General features: G+C 41.6%; 1 protein-coding gene across 1 annotated transcript; it reads left to right on the forward strand.

Annotated features, from left to right (window-relative positions):
* Positions 1 to 2,857: 2,857 nt before the first annotated feature.
* atpv0e2 (ATPase H+ transporting V0 subunit e2) lies at positions 2,858 to 16,325 on the forward strand. The gene is made up of 4 exons (XM_080463691.1): positions 2,858 to 3,068; positions 4,663 to 4,710; positions 9,588 to 9,686; positions 13,031 to 16,325. Exons 1-3 carry the CDS (start codon positions 2,965 to 2,967, stop codon positions 9,679 to 9,681), a joined length of 246 nt encoding a protein of 81 aa, XP_080319817.1. The 5' UTR covers positions 2,858 to 2,964; the 3' UTR covers positions 9,682 to 9,686; positions 13,031 to 16,325.
* The last annotated feature ends 1,384 nt before the right edge of the window (positions 16,326 to 17,709 follow it).

The raw sequence follows: 17,709 nt of genomic DNA on the forward strand, positions 1-17,709 counted from the left end.
ACACTCACAGTTTGATGTGTTCTGGTTTTTACTGTCCCTTTGTCATAATTCAACTGTATATGTTCATATATTTCAGTCTGTCAAATTTTTCTTGTGTTTTTATCTCTGTGTCATTGTAACTTAATATCCAGGATGTGTTAGTTTCTATTCATCCATCTGGTTCTTCTTTCCACTTAGTCCACATGTGGTTGTGGTGGCAGCAGGCAGGCCTTCCTGCTCCCTGCAGCATCTTCCAGCTCCTTAGAGATTACCCCAAGCTGCTCTCAGAACAACTGAGATAATCTCTCAATGTCGTCCAGCTCTACCTTCAGTCTCTGGGTGGTAACACGTCTCACTCTACCACTGGAAATCACACCAGCTGGAAAGCAGAGTTTTGTTTTGTCATCTATTCTCTTATCACTCTCAGACACTCTGGACTCCTCCACCCGGGGAAACTTTGGCTCCACTTCAGCACTCTTGTCTTTTAAAATCACAAATTGAAGTGGAGACACTCCACAATTTTGTCCAATACGAGGGATACACCGATACCGATACCGATACCGATACCGATACCAATACCGATACTGATACCGATATCTGTAGCGGGTCTGATACTACACAGAGTTCTCTTATTTGTAAAGGATCCCCGATACAACTGAACAAGTATTACCTGATGTCATCCTGAAGTAACGTCACTCGCAAAGAGGCAAGAGAACACAAGCAATGCCAGCAGCTTGATTATATTTGAATTATATATTTAAATTTTTATTGCAGCAATTAATTGCACTTAGATATTTATTTCCATTAAGGCTATTCATTTTAATGTAATAACTGATGAATATATGTATTTTTTGTGTTATTTTAAGGTTTTTATTGAGATATTAACACTGTCTGGTTCTTCAGTCTTCCTGTCAGTTTGCAGACACGTGATGTCTCAGTCAACCATAATGCTACCCTCTGGTGGACAGAAGCAGTATCACACGGGATCCTTACTTTTGGCCTCGGGTGAGTTGATGACTGCCTGAAAGATAGAGAACTTGTCCAGCAGGCCGTGGCGGATTTTGCTATGGGCGAAGTGGGCAACTGCCCAGGGCGCAAACTCAACAGTGGAGCACCGTGCACCAGCTCAGATATGGTGTTGTGACGCCGCCCCCTGTCTGCGCTTCGGAGACGGTTGTCCATGGACACATCGTGGGACAGAAGGGAATGGCATTGCTGTAATGTGTGCAAAGAAGACTGTTGTCCAGGATAAAGACATCTAGGATAAATGAGTAGGCGCGCCTTGACGAAGGCCATGTTTACATGTAAACGGGTACTTGAAAAAACTGGGCTATTTCTCTGCATCTGAGCCGCGCATTTACACATAAACGCAGCTCCGACTCACCACAAACAACGATTCCTGAAAACTCCGGCCACAGTGGAGATCTGGATAAACTCTGTGTCTCTGGTTGCATCTAAAGGGGGGGTAGGCGGATATTTACATCACAATTTGTGATGTGGTGTTTTTTTCCAGGATTCTGATTGGCTATCATGGCTTCATGGATCTCGCTACACTGCCCCCTACAGGTTTGGCTGTTTTGCATTTGTCACAGTAATGACAGTAGATCCACCACAGGATTAACCTTATTCTGGATGTTATCCCGGTCTGGGGCAGACTCGCTGCGGAGAATAAGTCACCATGGTTACTTGTCCAGGATAAACTTGGTCTGCTTTCGTGCAACCGACTGGAGGCTAAGTTTCTCCAGGAGAACCATTATTTCCAGGATTAATCCCTTATCCTGGTTTTGAGCAATACCCCTCTGCTCCATGGCCTTCTCGGCCTCGCAGTGCTGCCGTATCTCTCTCTCACACACACACACACACACACACACACACACACACACACACACACACACACACACACACACACACACACACACACACACACACACACACACACACACACACACATACACAAACAACACACACACACACACCAATTCCAGATAAACTCTCACCATGATTGTTGATGGTTCTTTAAGTAACATTTCCAGCTCTGCAGCAGAAACCTTTTTCACACAATCAACATGAACATTTGATTTTTATCAATAAACGTTGAACCTGATGTATTTTCTCAGCATGTTTTACCAAGTACAGTTTTCCTTATTAACGATGCTCAGATGTTTCATTCAGAGCTGACTGTGAACTTTCAATGAATGCCGCTGTCCTAGAGCCACATGTGGCTCTTTAGCTTCTCTGTCGTGGCTCCCTGTAGCTTTCACTAAGTCTTGAGGAAATTAACATGTTTATCTTGTTTTTAATTTTCAAATACAGATATATATGAGGATAAAAAAATATAAATTATTATTATTATAATTATTATTTGTCAGTAATCCTCTGTCCAATCACTGACGGTCTTACAGTGAGACAGCTGGCTCCACCAATCAGACGCTGCTGCCTCAAAGCCATGGATGAGGCATGTTAACGCAGCTTTTGCAGGTAAATTAAAATTTTTGAATAAAAAAAAAATAAAACAAACGTTTAATTACTTTTCAATTGCAAAAGATTTGGATTGCACTTTTTTGTTTCAACTGGTACAGCAAATGATGGGAGGGGTAGATACATCTGGAATGAATGAATGAATGAATAATAATAATAATAATAATAATTATTATTAATAATAATAATAATAATAATAATAATAATAATAATAATAATAATAATAATAATAATAATAATAATAATAATACGATTATTATTATTATTATTTGGCACAAATGCTCCGTCTGATCACTGACGGTCTTACAGTGAGAGACAGTTGGCTCCACCAATCAGACGCCGCTGTTTCGTAGTAATAGACCAATGACAGACCGCACCAAGCCAATCTGGGCGGGAACATAGCGGGGAGGACGGTCTGGCTTAGCGGCCATTGATGCGCTCTATTTCTGAGAGGACGAACCGGACCTAAATTCTTCGTTGTGTGCGGTGCTGGTGCGGACCGGAGCCATGGTGTCTCACAGCCTCGCCCTGCCCATGATCTGCTTCACCACGCTGTGGGCGCTGGTGGGGGTGGTGGCTCCGTTCTTAGTGCCCAAAGGACCCAACCGGGGGTAGGTGGAGGAGGCAGACGCCGTTAATTGATCGCAATTAAACGATGTATTTCAGGGTCATATTTCCATTTTTTATTTCTAACAGCATTTAAATCTGGACACGTGGTTGTTTCATTTGGTATTAGAGTGGTTGTTTAGTCGCTGTAATTCGTTTTGTTGAGTGCTGCTCGTGTGATGGAGGCCCTGCGTCATCCGAGGAAAACATCCATCCATCGCTTCACTCCGACACCAAAAAGGTCAAATAAACCAGCGGACACGAGCAGAGGGAAGCACAACGGCGCCTGTTGTGGGATCTCGTGTTATTTATTCACTTGTGTTTCGTGAAAAGCAGTTTTATTAAGCTGAAAGCTTGTGTCTGTATAGGCTTTACGTTACGCTGTGCAGGTGCAGTCAGTGACGTCACAGCGCTCGTTACGTTGGCTGCCTTGTTTTGGAATGGAACGCGTGGAATTTCCCGGGAAATTTCCACACGTTTCCCGGTAAAATCCAATCAATTTTCTTTATCACATCTCTTTTGGACAAAATGCAACATATATATATATATATATATATATGCTGACAGTTCAAACTTCACAATATATCGTAACTGTATCGAGATATGCACAAGAAACACTATCATATACATTATATTGCCAAAAGTATTTGCTCAGCTATCTCACGTAGAATTCATATGTATAAAATCAAGCACGTAGGCATGCATTGGTGAAAGAATGTGTCTACAGTATGTGTCAGGAGCTCAGTGAATTACAGTGATAGGTTGCCATCTGTACAGTAAGTCCATTCGGGAAAATTTCTTGCTCCCAGATATCCCAAATTGGACAGTCAGTAGTACGTAATCAAAGTGGTAGTGACTGGGAACAACAGCAACTCAGCTTCACCTTTGGGATGAATTAGAGTAGAGACCGAGCCAGACCTGCTTGTGCCTGACCTCACAAATGCTCCAAAATTTCCATAAACACAGTTCTAAACCTGGTGGAAAGCCGTCCAAATACTTTTGGCAGTATCGTGTATGTTTACATGCTCTGCATGTAAACATATTTGGCACATGAAATGGAGCCCTACCGGCTCACATGCCTGCACACTAGGGAGATTTGAGTCCAAATACAACATTTTAGGTTGAAAATGGATCATGTTTTATTACTCATATTACATCAAAACGGAAAAAGTAAAAAAAGCACTGAAAAAGTAGAAATGCTCTTAAAAAGCAAAACTCTGAAAATGACAAAACATAATTGATAGGGAAATTAAAATATTTAAGTAATTTTCTCTTAAAGTACTCATGCAATCACTTGTGGAGTTATAATAAATGATTGCAATTTAGATTATTTTTTTTTAAACCTTTCAAATGTCTGTGTCGATTTACTTTTTATTCTACGCTATTTTTGAGTTATCGATTTTGTGAAAACACTTGGGTAGCATTTTAAACAATACACACTTCATTCAAGATTCTAATTACAGCAATTGAAGTTTCCAGTTATCCTGCAGATGAGGTGATTGTAAAGTTTTAATGGTAAAACAGCACAATGTGTCGTGTGAACTTGTTGGAGGAAGTCATGGAGCTCTGTGTGACTGACTCTTCTCTTTTCTTGAACAGCGTGATCGTGACCAGTCTCATCCTCACAGCCATCTGCTGCTATTTGTTGTAAGTACAATTCTTCGCGTTAAGCTCGTTTTCACCCCATAACTAGTTACAAACATATAGTAACACCTTAAAAGAGACAGTGTTTTTAAGAGGTGCACTGATACCATTTTTATTTTTATTTTTTTAAAGGAAGAGTACCTATACCAAATAGCCATAGTTTTTTTCCAAGTATCTAATGAAGTAGCAGGCAGGGCCATTCAGCTGAAATATGGAGCCCTCACCTGAGAGAGATGTTTTAATTAGAGCAAATGTTTCTTTCAAACCTCATATTACTTTGCAGCATCAATGAGACTTTCCAGATCTGATATGCTGTTTATATTATATTAGAAATGAAATGAGGTTTGTTGGATTTGAAAATCATTTAATTCTGTTTTTACCTTGCAACATTTTGCTTGCACTTTTGGTCCCAATTGGTTTGCACTGCTATATTTATATTTCTTAATATAACTTGATCGGCCAAACATCTTCAAAAGAAAAGTTTATTTATCGCCTAGATAAGTAACAAGCACATTTAACACAGTGTACCAACATTTTCGAGTTAATGAAATAATCCTCGTTCAAGTAACATTTTTAAGAATGATCTCATATTCCAACTGCACCTCTGTATAGAAAGTAAAAAAAATGCCTATTTTATCCATTAATACTCTATAATAAACAAGACCTCCCAGACACATTTCACAACAAGTTCCTTCTCTTCAGCCATTCACTCCAACAGGAAACCCAAAAGACTTGCAGGCCCCGTTTGCACAATATTTTCAATTGAATGCACAAAACTTTTGTTGAGTTTTGGGCGTCTATTTACATGACAACAGTGTTCAGAGTCACTAAAAACTGAACGGAAACACAGTTTTTTGAGAACGGCTCTTGAGGTGAAACTTATTGAAAACTCTGACTTCGTCTCCATGGAAACAAGTGAAAACGCAACTTTTCTGAATTGCTGGTGTACTGCGTCACGACCGTAGCAAATGGTTCTTCTGCACATGCGCAAGTAGATTTACAATAACAACAATGGCGGCCCGCAGAGTGCCACGACTCTCTGACTATTTTCTCCTGGAACTTGTTTTATAGTTGTTTTTATAGTTAGATAACAAACTTCATCATCTGTTTATACAAATCTATGTATACTCGCCATTGTTAATATTTATAGGATATTAACATCAACAATGCTCACGTGCACCTGTGGTTTTAATGCAAACAACAGCGCTCTCTAGTGGCCTAACATGTCAACTACATAATTTTCAGCATTTCTGTCGTTTCTGTGGAAACATGCAGCATTTCTGAAATGAAAATGTAAAAACGATGAGTTTTCCCTTAAAACTCACTCAGTTATCACTTTGTCGGACCTCCACGCACCAACTCTTCATCCAATGAAACTGTCTGGACAAATCATTTAAGCAGCTTTACTCTTTGGCCTTTCTTATTCATGTGATTTAAATAAAATAGATTAAGTTGATCTGTTGTGACTGTTTTCATTAACCCCTTTGTTAGTTAGGGTTTCATAAAAGCTCCTTGGGCTTCTTTCCTCTCCTGCACAGTCAGGTTTTATTACTTGTAATTCTGTATTCTATTCTTACTATTGTGTAAATAAAGTATAGAAAATGAACCATAAAATTACCAATTCTTATCATTTCACCGTGTTGGTACTTCTGAAAAAAAACAAACAATAATATTCAGTGTGGTGCTGACACAAATAACATGTTTCGTAATTCTTTAGTACACAAGGCTTCAAACTATTACTACTACTACTACTACATCAAAAGATTTATAAATCTTAGTCGGTTTACCTCATATTTGACCAAAGGCACAGCAAAGAAATGTTGCTCACTACATATCAGTACCTCAGATTTTTGTCCGTATAGGAAATGGGAATAATCACAGAAAGCGCTGATGAGATCTTGCAGCAGATGCGTACGTCTGACTGACCTTCATCGAGCCAAGGCCCACGACGGTGAAGGCACGAAGGAGGATCCCAGTGCTCTGAAACAAGATAGCTTTCAGCCTAAAGCAGCAGCATTCACATGCTCAAGGCCACTCGGGGAAAACACCAGACTGGTGGTTTGATTAGAAAACAGCAGCGTCAGCATGTCTGATATAAAAGAATAGAAGCTCCTGGAGCAGTGTTTGACATTGATAAGCTCCTTGTGCTGCTCTGCTTCAGTCACTTCTTGTATTACTTCAAATGTTTTGTCTGATTTAAAGGGCATAGAAGGTAAATAAGGGGATATTCACATCCACATACATGTTCCCTGATTTATATTTGGTGGATAAATTTTGAATGACCATTCACAGCCCATGAAGAACCAATAAGAGCACGTGGCCTGCAGGCCTTGTAATAATCACATTTGCATGCAGGATGAACCTTCAGTCACTAGAGGGAGCTCCAACTCCTTTATGTGAGTGTTGACGGGCTTGAATGGCGCAATAAGGGTCATCCTGCATGATGCTGGTAAAGAGACTGACTTGTATCGACAGTCAGAATATAGATGAATGATTTACTAGACTCATATTCTTAAAACTTTATAATCCAAACTTATCCAAATTGGATGTCCTTTGATTAAATTTAAAGGTAAATTTTTTTTTGAGTTCATACAGATAAAGGTTTTCAGCAGGAATACACCACATGTAGATTTCCCTCTCAAAGAGTCCATAGAATGCTAAAAGTATCATAGTATCTGGTTGCACTGATACCACTTTTTTAAAGGACAAGAGGCCTCAGCCTTTCTGCTCGGTCCCTAAACAAGTACCAGTACCAACCTTTAGCTACTTGTCGATACCGAGTACTGATACGAGTACTTATCAAATGCCATTAAGTCTAATTTATACTCTATATGTAAAAGAGTATGAATACGCCGTCCTATTCATATTCCCTCCTTTAGGAGTATCAATACTCCGTGCACTATCAGACCTCATACTGGTGTCAGTATCTATGCATCCCCCGGCGTGACAGTAAACTCACATTAAACCCACATAAAAGTTCTGCTCACAAAGATCAAATCCCTCAATGCTTTTCTTTACTGCAACAAATCCTCCTTGACACACTTTGCCAAACAACGTCTGGTTAAAATGACAGTTCTCCCGATCTTGGATTATGGCGATGTAATCTACAAATCTGCCTCAACATCTCTCCTTCACAAGCTGGATGTTATTTCCCATGCTGCTGTTCGCTTCGTGACCCGAGCTCCATTCAGTCTCTCCACCGTTGCCTGGATTCCCTAACAAACTGACAAACTCCCTGCTTTCATTTCATATCCAAACTCCTCCTTATCTACAGTCCCTTCTCAATATTCACAGCACAAACCGCAGACTACCTTCCAGTAGATTCATCAGTCTGGTCATACCCATGGTCGCTCCTCTTTTCAGTTTTCTGCTGCAAATAACTGGAATCATCTGCAACAGACCTTCAAACTGTCAACATTTATTCCACAAATTCATACAACCAGTAATAAAGAATCACTGCTCTTGTTTTCCGCCTTTCTCAATTTGTTTTCTTAAAATGGCACGGTTGGAAGAGCAGTTGTTTTCCAATCGAACGGTTGCAGTGTCAATTCCCATGTCCACATGCCAAAGTTTCCTTGAGCAAGATACTGAACCCCAAATTGCTCCCAATGGAGTGACAGTGCCTTGCATGGCTCCAGCCTCTATTGGTAGGTGAACGGGTGAACGGGTGAACGGGTGAACGGGTGAACGGGTGAACGGGTGAACGGGTGAACGGGTGAATGGGTGAATGTGATTAACGATGTAAAGCGCTTTGGGGTTGCTCACACAGTTGAAAAGCGCTATATAAGTGAAGACCATTTACCAATAGATCACTGTAAACGCTGTTCTGTTTGGTTTGTGAGACACTGTTTTATTGTATCCATGTATAGATTTGTTTGAAACAAAATATGAAAATCCAGTAAATGAATGAATGAAGTTTAAGTTTTTTTGTTGTTTGTATCTTTAATGGTGCTGAAGTGAGTGTGTAGATGACTCAAACGCCTCCCGTGTTGACCAACTCACCACATGTTGCTGCTCTGTCAGCACTGAAAAAGATGCAGTTTGAAGGGAAGAAAATGAACAGAAATGCATTATTAATCCCAGAGGAAATGTCTTGGACCAATCCAGGCAGCTGCCATGCAAGGGGCTCAATCCAGTGGGAACAGTTTGGGGTTCAGTGTTTTGCTCAAAGACACTTTTACATATTGACAGGGGGAGATGGGGAATTGAACCCGCAACCTTCTGATTGTGAGATAATCACTCTACCAGCCAAGCCACAGATGCCTTGGAAAGAAAAACTTAAAACCTCAATGGGAATTCTGACTGTTTGCACATGAAGAATGCATTTGTCAGTGCTGCACTTTCTCGTACTTTAAAAGATTAATATGAACATTTTAAAAATCTTAAGAAATTCTGCGGCACTGACTTAATTGTTCATTTCTAACCAAGTTTGTGATCAATAGATTCACCTCAAGTCAAAACCCGAGTTCTAGTTGGCGAAGGCTTTGGCCCTGGAATCGAGAATAGAGTCTCTTTAATGTTGTCTTAATGCTAATATGTAATTATCAGTGTGTGTGATCAGTGGCTGCATCTGCAAGAAATGTTTGTTTTCTCACTTCAAATATGTGATGATGATTAGATTATCTCTTAATGCACCTGTGAATTTACTCCGTGTCTTTGTGACTCTAAATAAGAGCCTGCAACTGATCAGCTTACATTAAAGGCTTCAGAAGGTAATCCAAAGTAATAACAGCTGGAGGCTGTTTGAAAAGCTTAGTTCAGACAGAAACGTTAGTTTTGACGTATAAAAGATGAAAGCCAAGCTGTCTGACTGTGTCTGCATGCTCGTGCATCGGATCGCCGTGTTGACCCTGTCTTTTCTCCGCTCTGTCTCCACACAGCTGGTTGATAGCCATCCTGGCCCAGGCGAACCCTCTGTTCGGCCCTCAGCTGAAGAACGAAACTATTTGGTATCTGCGGTACTTCTGGGAGTAAAGCTGGTGAGCACTGCACTCTGCACATGTTTTCAAAGTGTCGAAACACCTCTGATTGAAATGATTGGGTTTTTCTCCTATGTCTTTCACACCTCAGTGAATCCATAAAGCGGCCCCTCCACCTCATAGCACACACATTCCAGGCGGACTTCCTGTTGTCTCTCACATCATAAGATAATGTTAACAACTCTTTGGACTCGTCACGATAAAAAAAAAAAAAAAGAAAGAAAAGAAAAGATTTTATTATTATTTTTTTTTAATTGTCATGCTTGTTAGTCTTGTAGGAATTAGTAGCTGTTAAACACTTGTGGTTTTGTTGTAAAGCTTGTATTGTTATTTTAGTTTTTGCATTTTCGTTTCCGAAAAGTTTTGTGTTTACGCTGTAATATTTTGAAAAGTATGTCTGTTTATGCGGGAAATCGGTGTAGTTAGCATGTAGGGCCACTAGTGAGTGCTTTTAGTTGTGTTCTGAGTCACACCTCTACCCAATCTGCGCATGTGCAGTAGCAGCTTTTCTGCTGTCGACACAGAGATGGACCCCCAGCATTCTCAGAAAGTCACATTTTCCCTCGTTTCCATGGAGATGGGAGTTGGAGCATTTTCAAAAAAGCTGCATTTCAGTGGCCACCAGCACCATTGTGATGTAAACGAGCACCCAAAATGAAACCGAGGTTTTGTGTTTTCACTTAAAACCTCTTGCAAACAGAGCATTAGTTTCAAAACTTCAAAGGAAAAATGCTGGAAAAGGCCTCCCCCTGACCCCCACATATATGTTAAAGTGGCAGAACACTGGAGGCGGAGCTAACAATTGGTGAAAGACAGGGGGCGCTTTGGAGAAGTCACTGGTTTAATTACAGTGATAAGACAAACCCTCAAACCGAGCAGCAATTCACAGCATAATAAACCCACACAGCATTTCAACTGATGCAAGAGCCTGAAATACAACCTGAATACTAACATGATGTAGTAAAAGTGTATACAGAATGCCGAGAGTGTTGGCTCTAGCCACACATCACACATATGATGACACATATGTTGCACCTCAACGGTTTATTTTAAAGGATAGATAACTGAGCCGTTTGTGCTTTTTCACAGGTTAGTCCAAATAAATCTCTCTTTAACAAATACAGCTCGATTGTGTTCCAAAAGCTGCACATTCTGGCAAGTCTGTCGCTCCGATCCAAAGTTCAGGAACTCGTGTGGCGTCTGTGAGTAAACGTCTGTCTGCCGCAGGCTTTGTTCTGGGTTCATGGGCAAGACGCCATCGTGCCATTTGTAAATACGTTTGTTCTTAGTGGCTTACCTGCTCAAATAAAGGTTGAATGAGTTGGAGTGAATTAATGCTCCACACGGTGTACCTCCAGCATGATATGTGGCTTCAGATACCACGCTTTAATGGAATCCCTGTGACTTTTTAAAAGCCTGAGGTTCCAGCGCCTCGTTAAACTTAGAGCGGGTTCAGTTTCTCTCAGATTGCTTCACGTTCTCCCACAGTTGAAAGGCGACAACTACAGTAATGTGTGTGGTGGCTTTGATGGGAAATGATCTGTGTTTGCTCCATGTCTTACTTTTTTGGAGATTCCGGCAGACGTCTTTCTGAGAGAAGATTCCCCAAAGCGTTTGCGAGAAGCCCATGACCAAACTCCTGTACGCACTCTCTCCAACAATCAGAAACAGGACCCTTCAAAACAAATACAGTGGGCAGGTACCCAGACAGTGGCTTATTCTGATTTTCCTCAGATTCTCAGGGCCTCCTTTTGATTTCTGAGATTCTTCTCCAGGGGGTCCTGACCACAGGCTGGGTACCGATGATGTAAGGCATGACCCAATCTACTCTCTCTCTGATTGGCTCTCTTCCAGACCTGGGGCCCCCGGTTTCCATACCGGGTTCTTAACCAATTACCTATGATGTAGTAGGCCTGATCCAGCCAACTCTCTCAGTCCTTCTCTAAGCCATCATCCCTCCAAATTAATTTCTCTCTTAATTCGATGAAATTTTAGTGAAGACGAGTCGTCTCGTCTGAAAAGTGTTAAAAAAAACAGTTCACATTAAGGCAGAAGAACATTTTAGTTCAGCCGTGGTGCGCCTGCGCAGTAGCAGTGTTTCCAAAAAGTTGTGTTCCCCCCCGTCTACACGATGTTGGAGCATTTTTAAAAAGTTCCGCCTTGGGAGCCATTTTCAAAAAGTTATGTTTTCTGTGACTCCGAGCACCGTTTTCTCTTTATAACACTGACCTGTCAACGAGGCCTACGTGAACATTCTGTTAAACTGTTGCGTAGACTCGACCATTCCATGCTGTACTGTTGGGCTCAGTAGCTCCAACTAGTGGTGGATGAGCACATGACAGCTCAGCATCGCCCGGTACTTGTGGAGTTGCTGATACTTGACAGGATGGGTGCTACTTTTTGTCAATACAACATTTAATTGGCTCCAGCTTTAATGTACATCTGTAACTTTATGTTTGTAAAATAACTTTATTGGGAATATTTCACCTCAGAGTGCATCCAGTTTCACATTAATTACAATTATTGATTCAAATGTTGTCAAAGGATGAACTTTCTTTCATCACGTTTTTGGAAATTGGATTGCGGTTTGCACAGAATGAGTACGTGGGAGGCATGTGTCTCGCAGGCTGCCAGTTTCCCTTATTTTTTCCTCTTCAGCTCACATTTTGCTTAATACCAATGTTTAAGTCTATATGCACGAGCAACAGTTAGAAACTTGTCGTCAACAACTGGTTGCTGAACAACGTTGACACACACACACACACACACACACACACACACACACACACACACACACACACACACACACACACACACACACACCCTCCAGAACAAAACCCTTCTTTTTTCCCCCTGAAGGACCACTGCTAAGTTAACGTCGGTTTAAATGCAGCCGCTCTGCTTCAAATGTTTATGGTGGAAAATTGAATTAAACATAATGAGTCCAATCGAATTCATTCAAAAGCAGCTCTATACTTTGATGAATTCATCATGTTGGGTTCTCCATATATAAACCAGAGACCTTTTGGCACATGTGTTTGTATATACATGTATTTCTTTCAGTAAAAAACCCTCCACACTGTTCCATTTCTGCATGTTGAACGTATGTGCGGGGGGAAACCTGCCACCAAGCTGCCTGAGGTGACACAAGTGGCATTCAGGCTCGAATATTTATCAGCTCCAGGAAAGAAACTGAAGCGGCTGAAATGCCCAAATACGCATTTTTCAATCTTCAGTCCCTGCTGCATTGATGACGTTAAAAATTTCTCTAAAAGTTAAACCTCCATCCCAGTGATCTGTAATGTTCCTTGTCACAGTTTCACTGTGTTTTCTTTCTCTTCCAGGACCTCTCGATGTGTTGCCTCCCGTCTTTCCGACGATGTGGTTTTGCTGGAATTGGTTTCAACTTTACCCCGAACATGAAACATGATGAGCGCACACGCCTCTATACTGCACTACTGATGGTTTATGTCATAACCTAAAGGTCACTCTTCTTAACGAGGGAATCGAAGGAATAATGTACAGTATCTAGAATTTAAAGAGGACCTTTTATGTTGATGTTCTTCACATTGTGAAACTGATTCATGATTACTATTTATTCAAAGATTTATCTTATTAAACACCCTCTGGTTCACCTTTATGAAAGCGCACTTTGTTCTGAACGGCCAGTTACCATCTGGTGTTTAAAAGTAAGCAATGAATGCTTTGTAATTTGACACCAGCCTCTTTTCTTCTTTTTTTTTCGAAATTCTACTGTGTTCTACTGTTTTTGAAAACTCACTTTCTTCTGATCGGCCAGCTTTCATATGTTTTCACACTCAATGGCATAGCTGACGCAAAAAGTTAGAGCCAAGTGTTTGTAATTTATCACCAGCTCACTGGCTTTGCGCCCCCCACCCCCAAACACACCTTTTTTTTTCCAAAGCTCACCTTCTCTTAATTCGAAAGCTTCCATAATGGTTTTGTGCTGTGACTGGCACTAAAAGTCAGAGTTCTTTGTAATTTGACACCAGCCTCATTGTGTAAGAAGCCCATAAGACGTAAACCTGTCACGAGACGACATAAAGCAGTGATTACAGCAGCCTGCAGCGTGAATGGGAAAACATAAAAGGTCCACTTTAATTTATTACGTGTATGAAGATGTATTTAAAACTAAGAATGCAGTGAGTGTAGTTTGAAAATGTGATTCCTTGCAACGTCTGTTTGGAGTTCGATGTTAAGTCTTTATTCTTTAAATTCCATTTAATGTTTGTTTACATTTTCTTTGTGCATCACTACCATCAGGGAACATTATTTTCTCAACGTTCGTGTTCATTTTGGCTCGCAGACGCCAACGGAAGTTCGTCGTATTCACTTCGGTTGTCTGCTTCGTTATATAACTGTTATAGTGTGAGTTGCGATTGCGTGCGTGCGAGTGTGTGAAGAGTTCATTAGTGTGAGAGCTTGGACCACGGCCATGAGAATCTCCTAAAACCGTAAGAAGTTGAAGAAGGGAGGGAAAAAAAACAAACGTGAAGAGCGATTCCCTCCACTTTAGACCACTTCGGTTTGAGACTCCCTCCTACATTCCCCTCATGCTCCACACCGCGGAGGTCCTCGTTGCCATGGCAATCTCATCACCCAATTCAGTCCCACTCCACTCGACCCCTTTTGATGAAATCCTGCCCAATCTCGCCTGCTCGTTGTGCACACGCACTGTGGGTTGTACAGTAGTGCTGGTTTCATCTTCTCCATTCAAACACTAATATTCTTTGAGACGGCACGTCCACTGTATTCCTCTTTTCTGTTGAATCTTGCCAAGTTTGTAGCTCTTTAAGGAAGTGAGACTCCCACCCTGCTCACCTGAAACTGTATAGGAGCAGGGGGGCAACGCTGCCTTTGAATACACTCCAAACAAAGTGTTGAAATAGTACGTAATAAAAGAGAACGCTGGAGTGTTTTTTACTCTCTGTAGCTTTGCTGTAGAAGAAACCTCCTGTCTATTAGTGGCTGAAGATTGTGACTGGTTTGATATCAAGTCAAAAATCCAAAGGTAGAAAATAAGGAGCACTGTTGTGCAGGGGTGTCAAGTGTCGGAGGATGAGAAGCCCCTAACCCCCCTTGATTGGGGTCTCACTAATGATCTGGGGTTCACCCACATACGCTGATGATACAATGCTGCATAGCTTTTAGTGTTTTACTGAGATGTACGTCTGAACAAGTTTATCTCCTTTAACTATCTCCCATAGATTTATCAGCGAGCAACACACAGTAGTATCACACGGTGACTGTTGTCTGCTCAGAAGAGACTTTTCTTTGATTTAAGATACAAAATTTCCATTTATTATATTTATTCATCACCTTTAATGTCATCCTTCTTGGTTTCCTTGGTTCTTTAAATTCTTAGTATGTAACCTTCGTTCTCAACCGTTTGACGAGGCCGCCACACCCCTCACATCACCGCCGTCCTGATGCTTTCAGAGCCTCCGCTGCCAGCCACCACCACGATTCTACCTCCCCTTATCTCCTACCTCGAACACCTCCGCCCCCCCATTGTCCTTCCTTTTTCTTCTCACCCCTTGCCCTACCTTGCCCTCTTCTCCAAAACCACTTTGCTTCAGCCAAAAAGAATCAAAATCAAAATACAGCTACTTTTTAGAAAGACCAAATTGCGTTGTATCTTTTCCCCCCAGCCCTTTTTCTGTGGACGTGGTGGCGGCAGCGGCGGCTAGGTCACGCATCTCAAAGTGTTTAAAACCTGCGACAAATCAAGTGGGATCAAGGCCGATTACACTGACAAAGTAGCTTTGCCTTCAACAGTAAAGCTACTTTTGTCGCAGTGGGTATTTGGATTCATTGGAAGGGAGCAGAAGCTGTTAAAAGTCCTGAACTCCAGAGAAGCTCAGTTCGTCCACTCAGAGTCGTCCTGTAACCTGAGCTCAGCGTTTCCTTCACACCAGCTGAGGTGAAAGTTGTACTTCTGTTCACTCATGGTCTCGTCGTACCCCTGAATCCTCCCGTTTGTAGTTTGTCTCCCTCACCATCCCGCTTGTCGTCACTCAGGCTGCAGCTTGCTTGCAGAATAGTATCATCGGCGTCTGTGAATCATCAGACACCAAATGGCTTCATTCTCACTCAGCCAAACTCGCTGAGGGAACAGTCGAGACTTTTAAACCTCTTTCAAACACCCCGAGTGTGAACACACCCCAGAAATGTCAAATCTGACTCTTTCTTTCACTTCCTTTTTCATGACAAATCTGTGCCGTTCTCTTGATAACTGGCTACTGTTCATCTGGTAAATGTTCCTGGCAGCATAGACTGAGATACCATTTATGTGTGTGTGTGTGTGTGTGTGTGTGTGTGTGTGTGTGTGTGTGTGTGTGTGTGTGTGTGTGTGTGTGTGTGTGTGTGTGTGTGTGTGTGTGTGTGTGTGTGTGTGTGTGTGTGTGTGTGTGTGTGTGTGTGTGTGTGTGTGTGTGTGTGTGTTTTTTGCTTTAAGTGTCACCATGGTAACAAAAATGGAATAAATCACAAATGTAATTGTTGATGGAGATGAGATCTGTATATGTGACCTTGTATTGATGTGAAGTAAATGCCTTTATGTGAGTGGCATTGTGTGTGAAAATACCTAATAAAGAGCCGTGATTCGCGCTATCCAACTGTGCTTTTCACATCATTGATGTCCCCGCTGGGCAGGCAGAAAAAATGTCTGTTTCAGCGGGTACGGAATCACGACAAGACATACAAAGAGCGCACCTGTGCACTCTGATTTCAGTGCCAACAAAAGTGTGCAAAGCCATTTGACAGGAAGATTTAGATTTACTGCGATAGTAATGCTTTGAACTCAAAGCACTTTTTTTTTTTTTTTTTAACCCACTTACAGTTTTAATCCCAGCATGCAACAAGTACACAAACACACACATGCATGCACAGACATTACCTCCTGTGAAACTTGTCTTGAGTCATTTTTATTTCAAAAACATGACAAGGTGCTTGTCATCATCACTTTAAAATGTCTATTTGTGCAACGAACAAACCAAAAAAAAAGAAATCGTTGACCTTCCCGTTGCGTTTCCACCAATGTAGCACGTGCCCGTGAGAGGGAGGGGCTGCCGCTGTGGGGCTGAGGCAGCCTCATCAAGTTACCTTGGCGATCAAGGACAAGGTTGACTCCCCCTCGTGCGAGATTCACACAATGGCACAAGGAGGCATGCATGCATGATTCATCAGGTGCAGAGCTTTACCAGTGGAAACCGGGAAGAGCCAAAGTGTGCCGCACTTGCTCCTGAGTCACACTGAGGATCCTGAAACAGCCAACATAAATGACTGGTGTTTTCTGTTAAGGAAAAGCTGCGTGAGCTGGAAGAAGAGGGGGAATTTCGAAGGTAAGGCTCATTCGCATGCTCCTCAGCAAGCTCATTTGCTCTCAGAGGTTGAAACTGATATTTGTGTTCTTGGACTGAAGCTGGCAGTTTAGCAGATGGCATTTAATTAAGGTGGAAAGACAGATGAGGCTCACAGACAACACGTCCATTATACTAAGTCTCACTTTCTTCAACCTGTGAACCTGTCACAAAAAGAATCGATTGGCTCAGGTCTGAAAATAAGAGTGAAATCCATTAAAGGCTTCAGACTGTGCTGAGATAAATGACCTATTTACTTAAAATATTTAACAAGGGCAACCAATGTCACTTATGCAGTGCTGGACTAGTGCAAATCCAGACAGTGCCACCTCCAGGCTGGACAAAATGACTGCAGCACTTCAAACTGGTTGAGATGCTCGATAGCCACCATGGAGGCAAGCGAAGAAATTGCTTCTTAAATATCTGTGTGTCTTTTAAAAGAGGTTAGCGCGGTGATGTTGTGAAAAAATCTCAGTTTTGGGTTTGGGGCCTTCCTTGTTCTCTGTGCAGAGTTGAATAGTCCAGAAACATTAGAGTGAGGCTAACTGGTGACTCAAACTGCTCCTTGGTGTGTCTGTCTCTTCGTATTTGCACTTTGATGGTCTTGTGACTTGTTCCTGGCGAACCTTTGGTGGAGAAAA

Source organism: Lipophrys pholis, assembly GCF_963383615.2.
Source record: "Lipophrys pholis genome assembly, chromosome: 5".
Taxonomy (NCBI): Eukaryota; Metazoa; Chordata; class Actinopteri; order Blenniiformes; family Blenniidae; genus Lipophrys; species Lipophrys pholis.

Bases quoted from the DNA above. Each gene is read 5' to 3' on its own strand.
- atpv0e2 (XM_080463691.1), top strand. From the start codon at position 2,965: ATGGTGTCTCACAGCCTCGCCCTGCCCATGATCTGCTTCACCACGCTG. The intron at 3,069-4,662 runs GTAGGTGGAGGA...TTTCTTGAACAG, and splicing joins CCCAAAGGACCCAACCGGGG to CGTGATCGTGACCAGTCTCA. The intron at 4,711-9,587 runs GTAAGTACAATT...GTCTCCACACAG, and splicing joins GCCATCTGCTGCTATTTGTT to CTGGTTGATAGCCATCCTGG.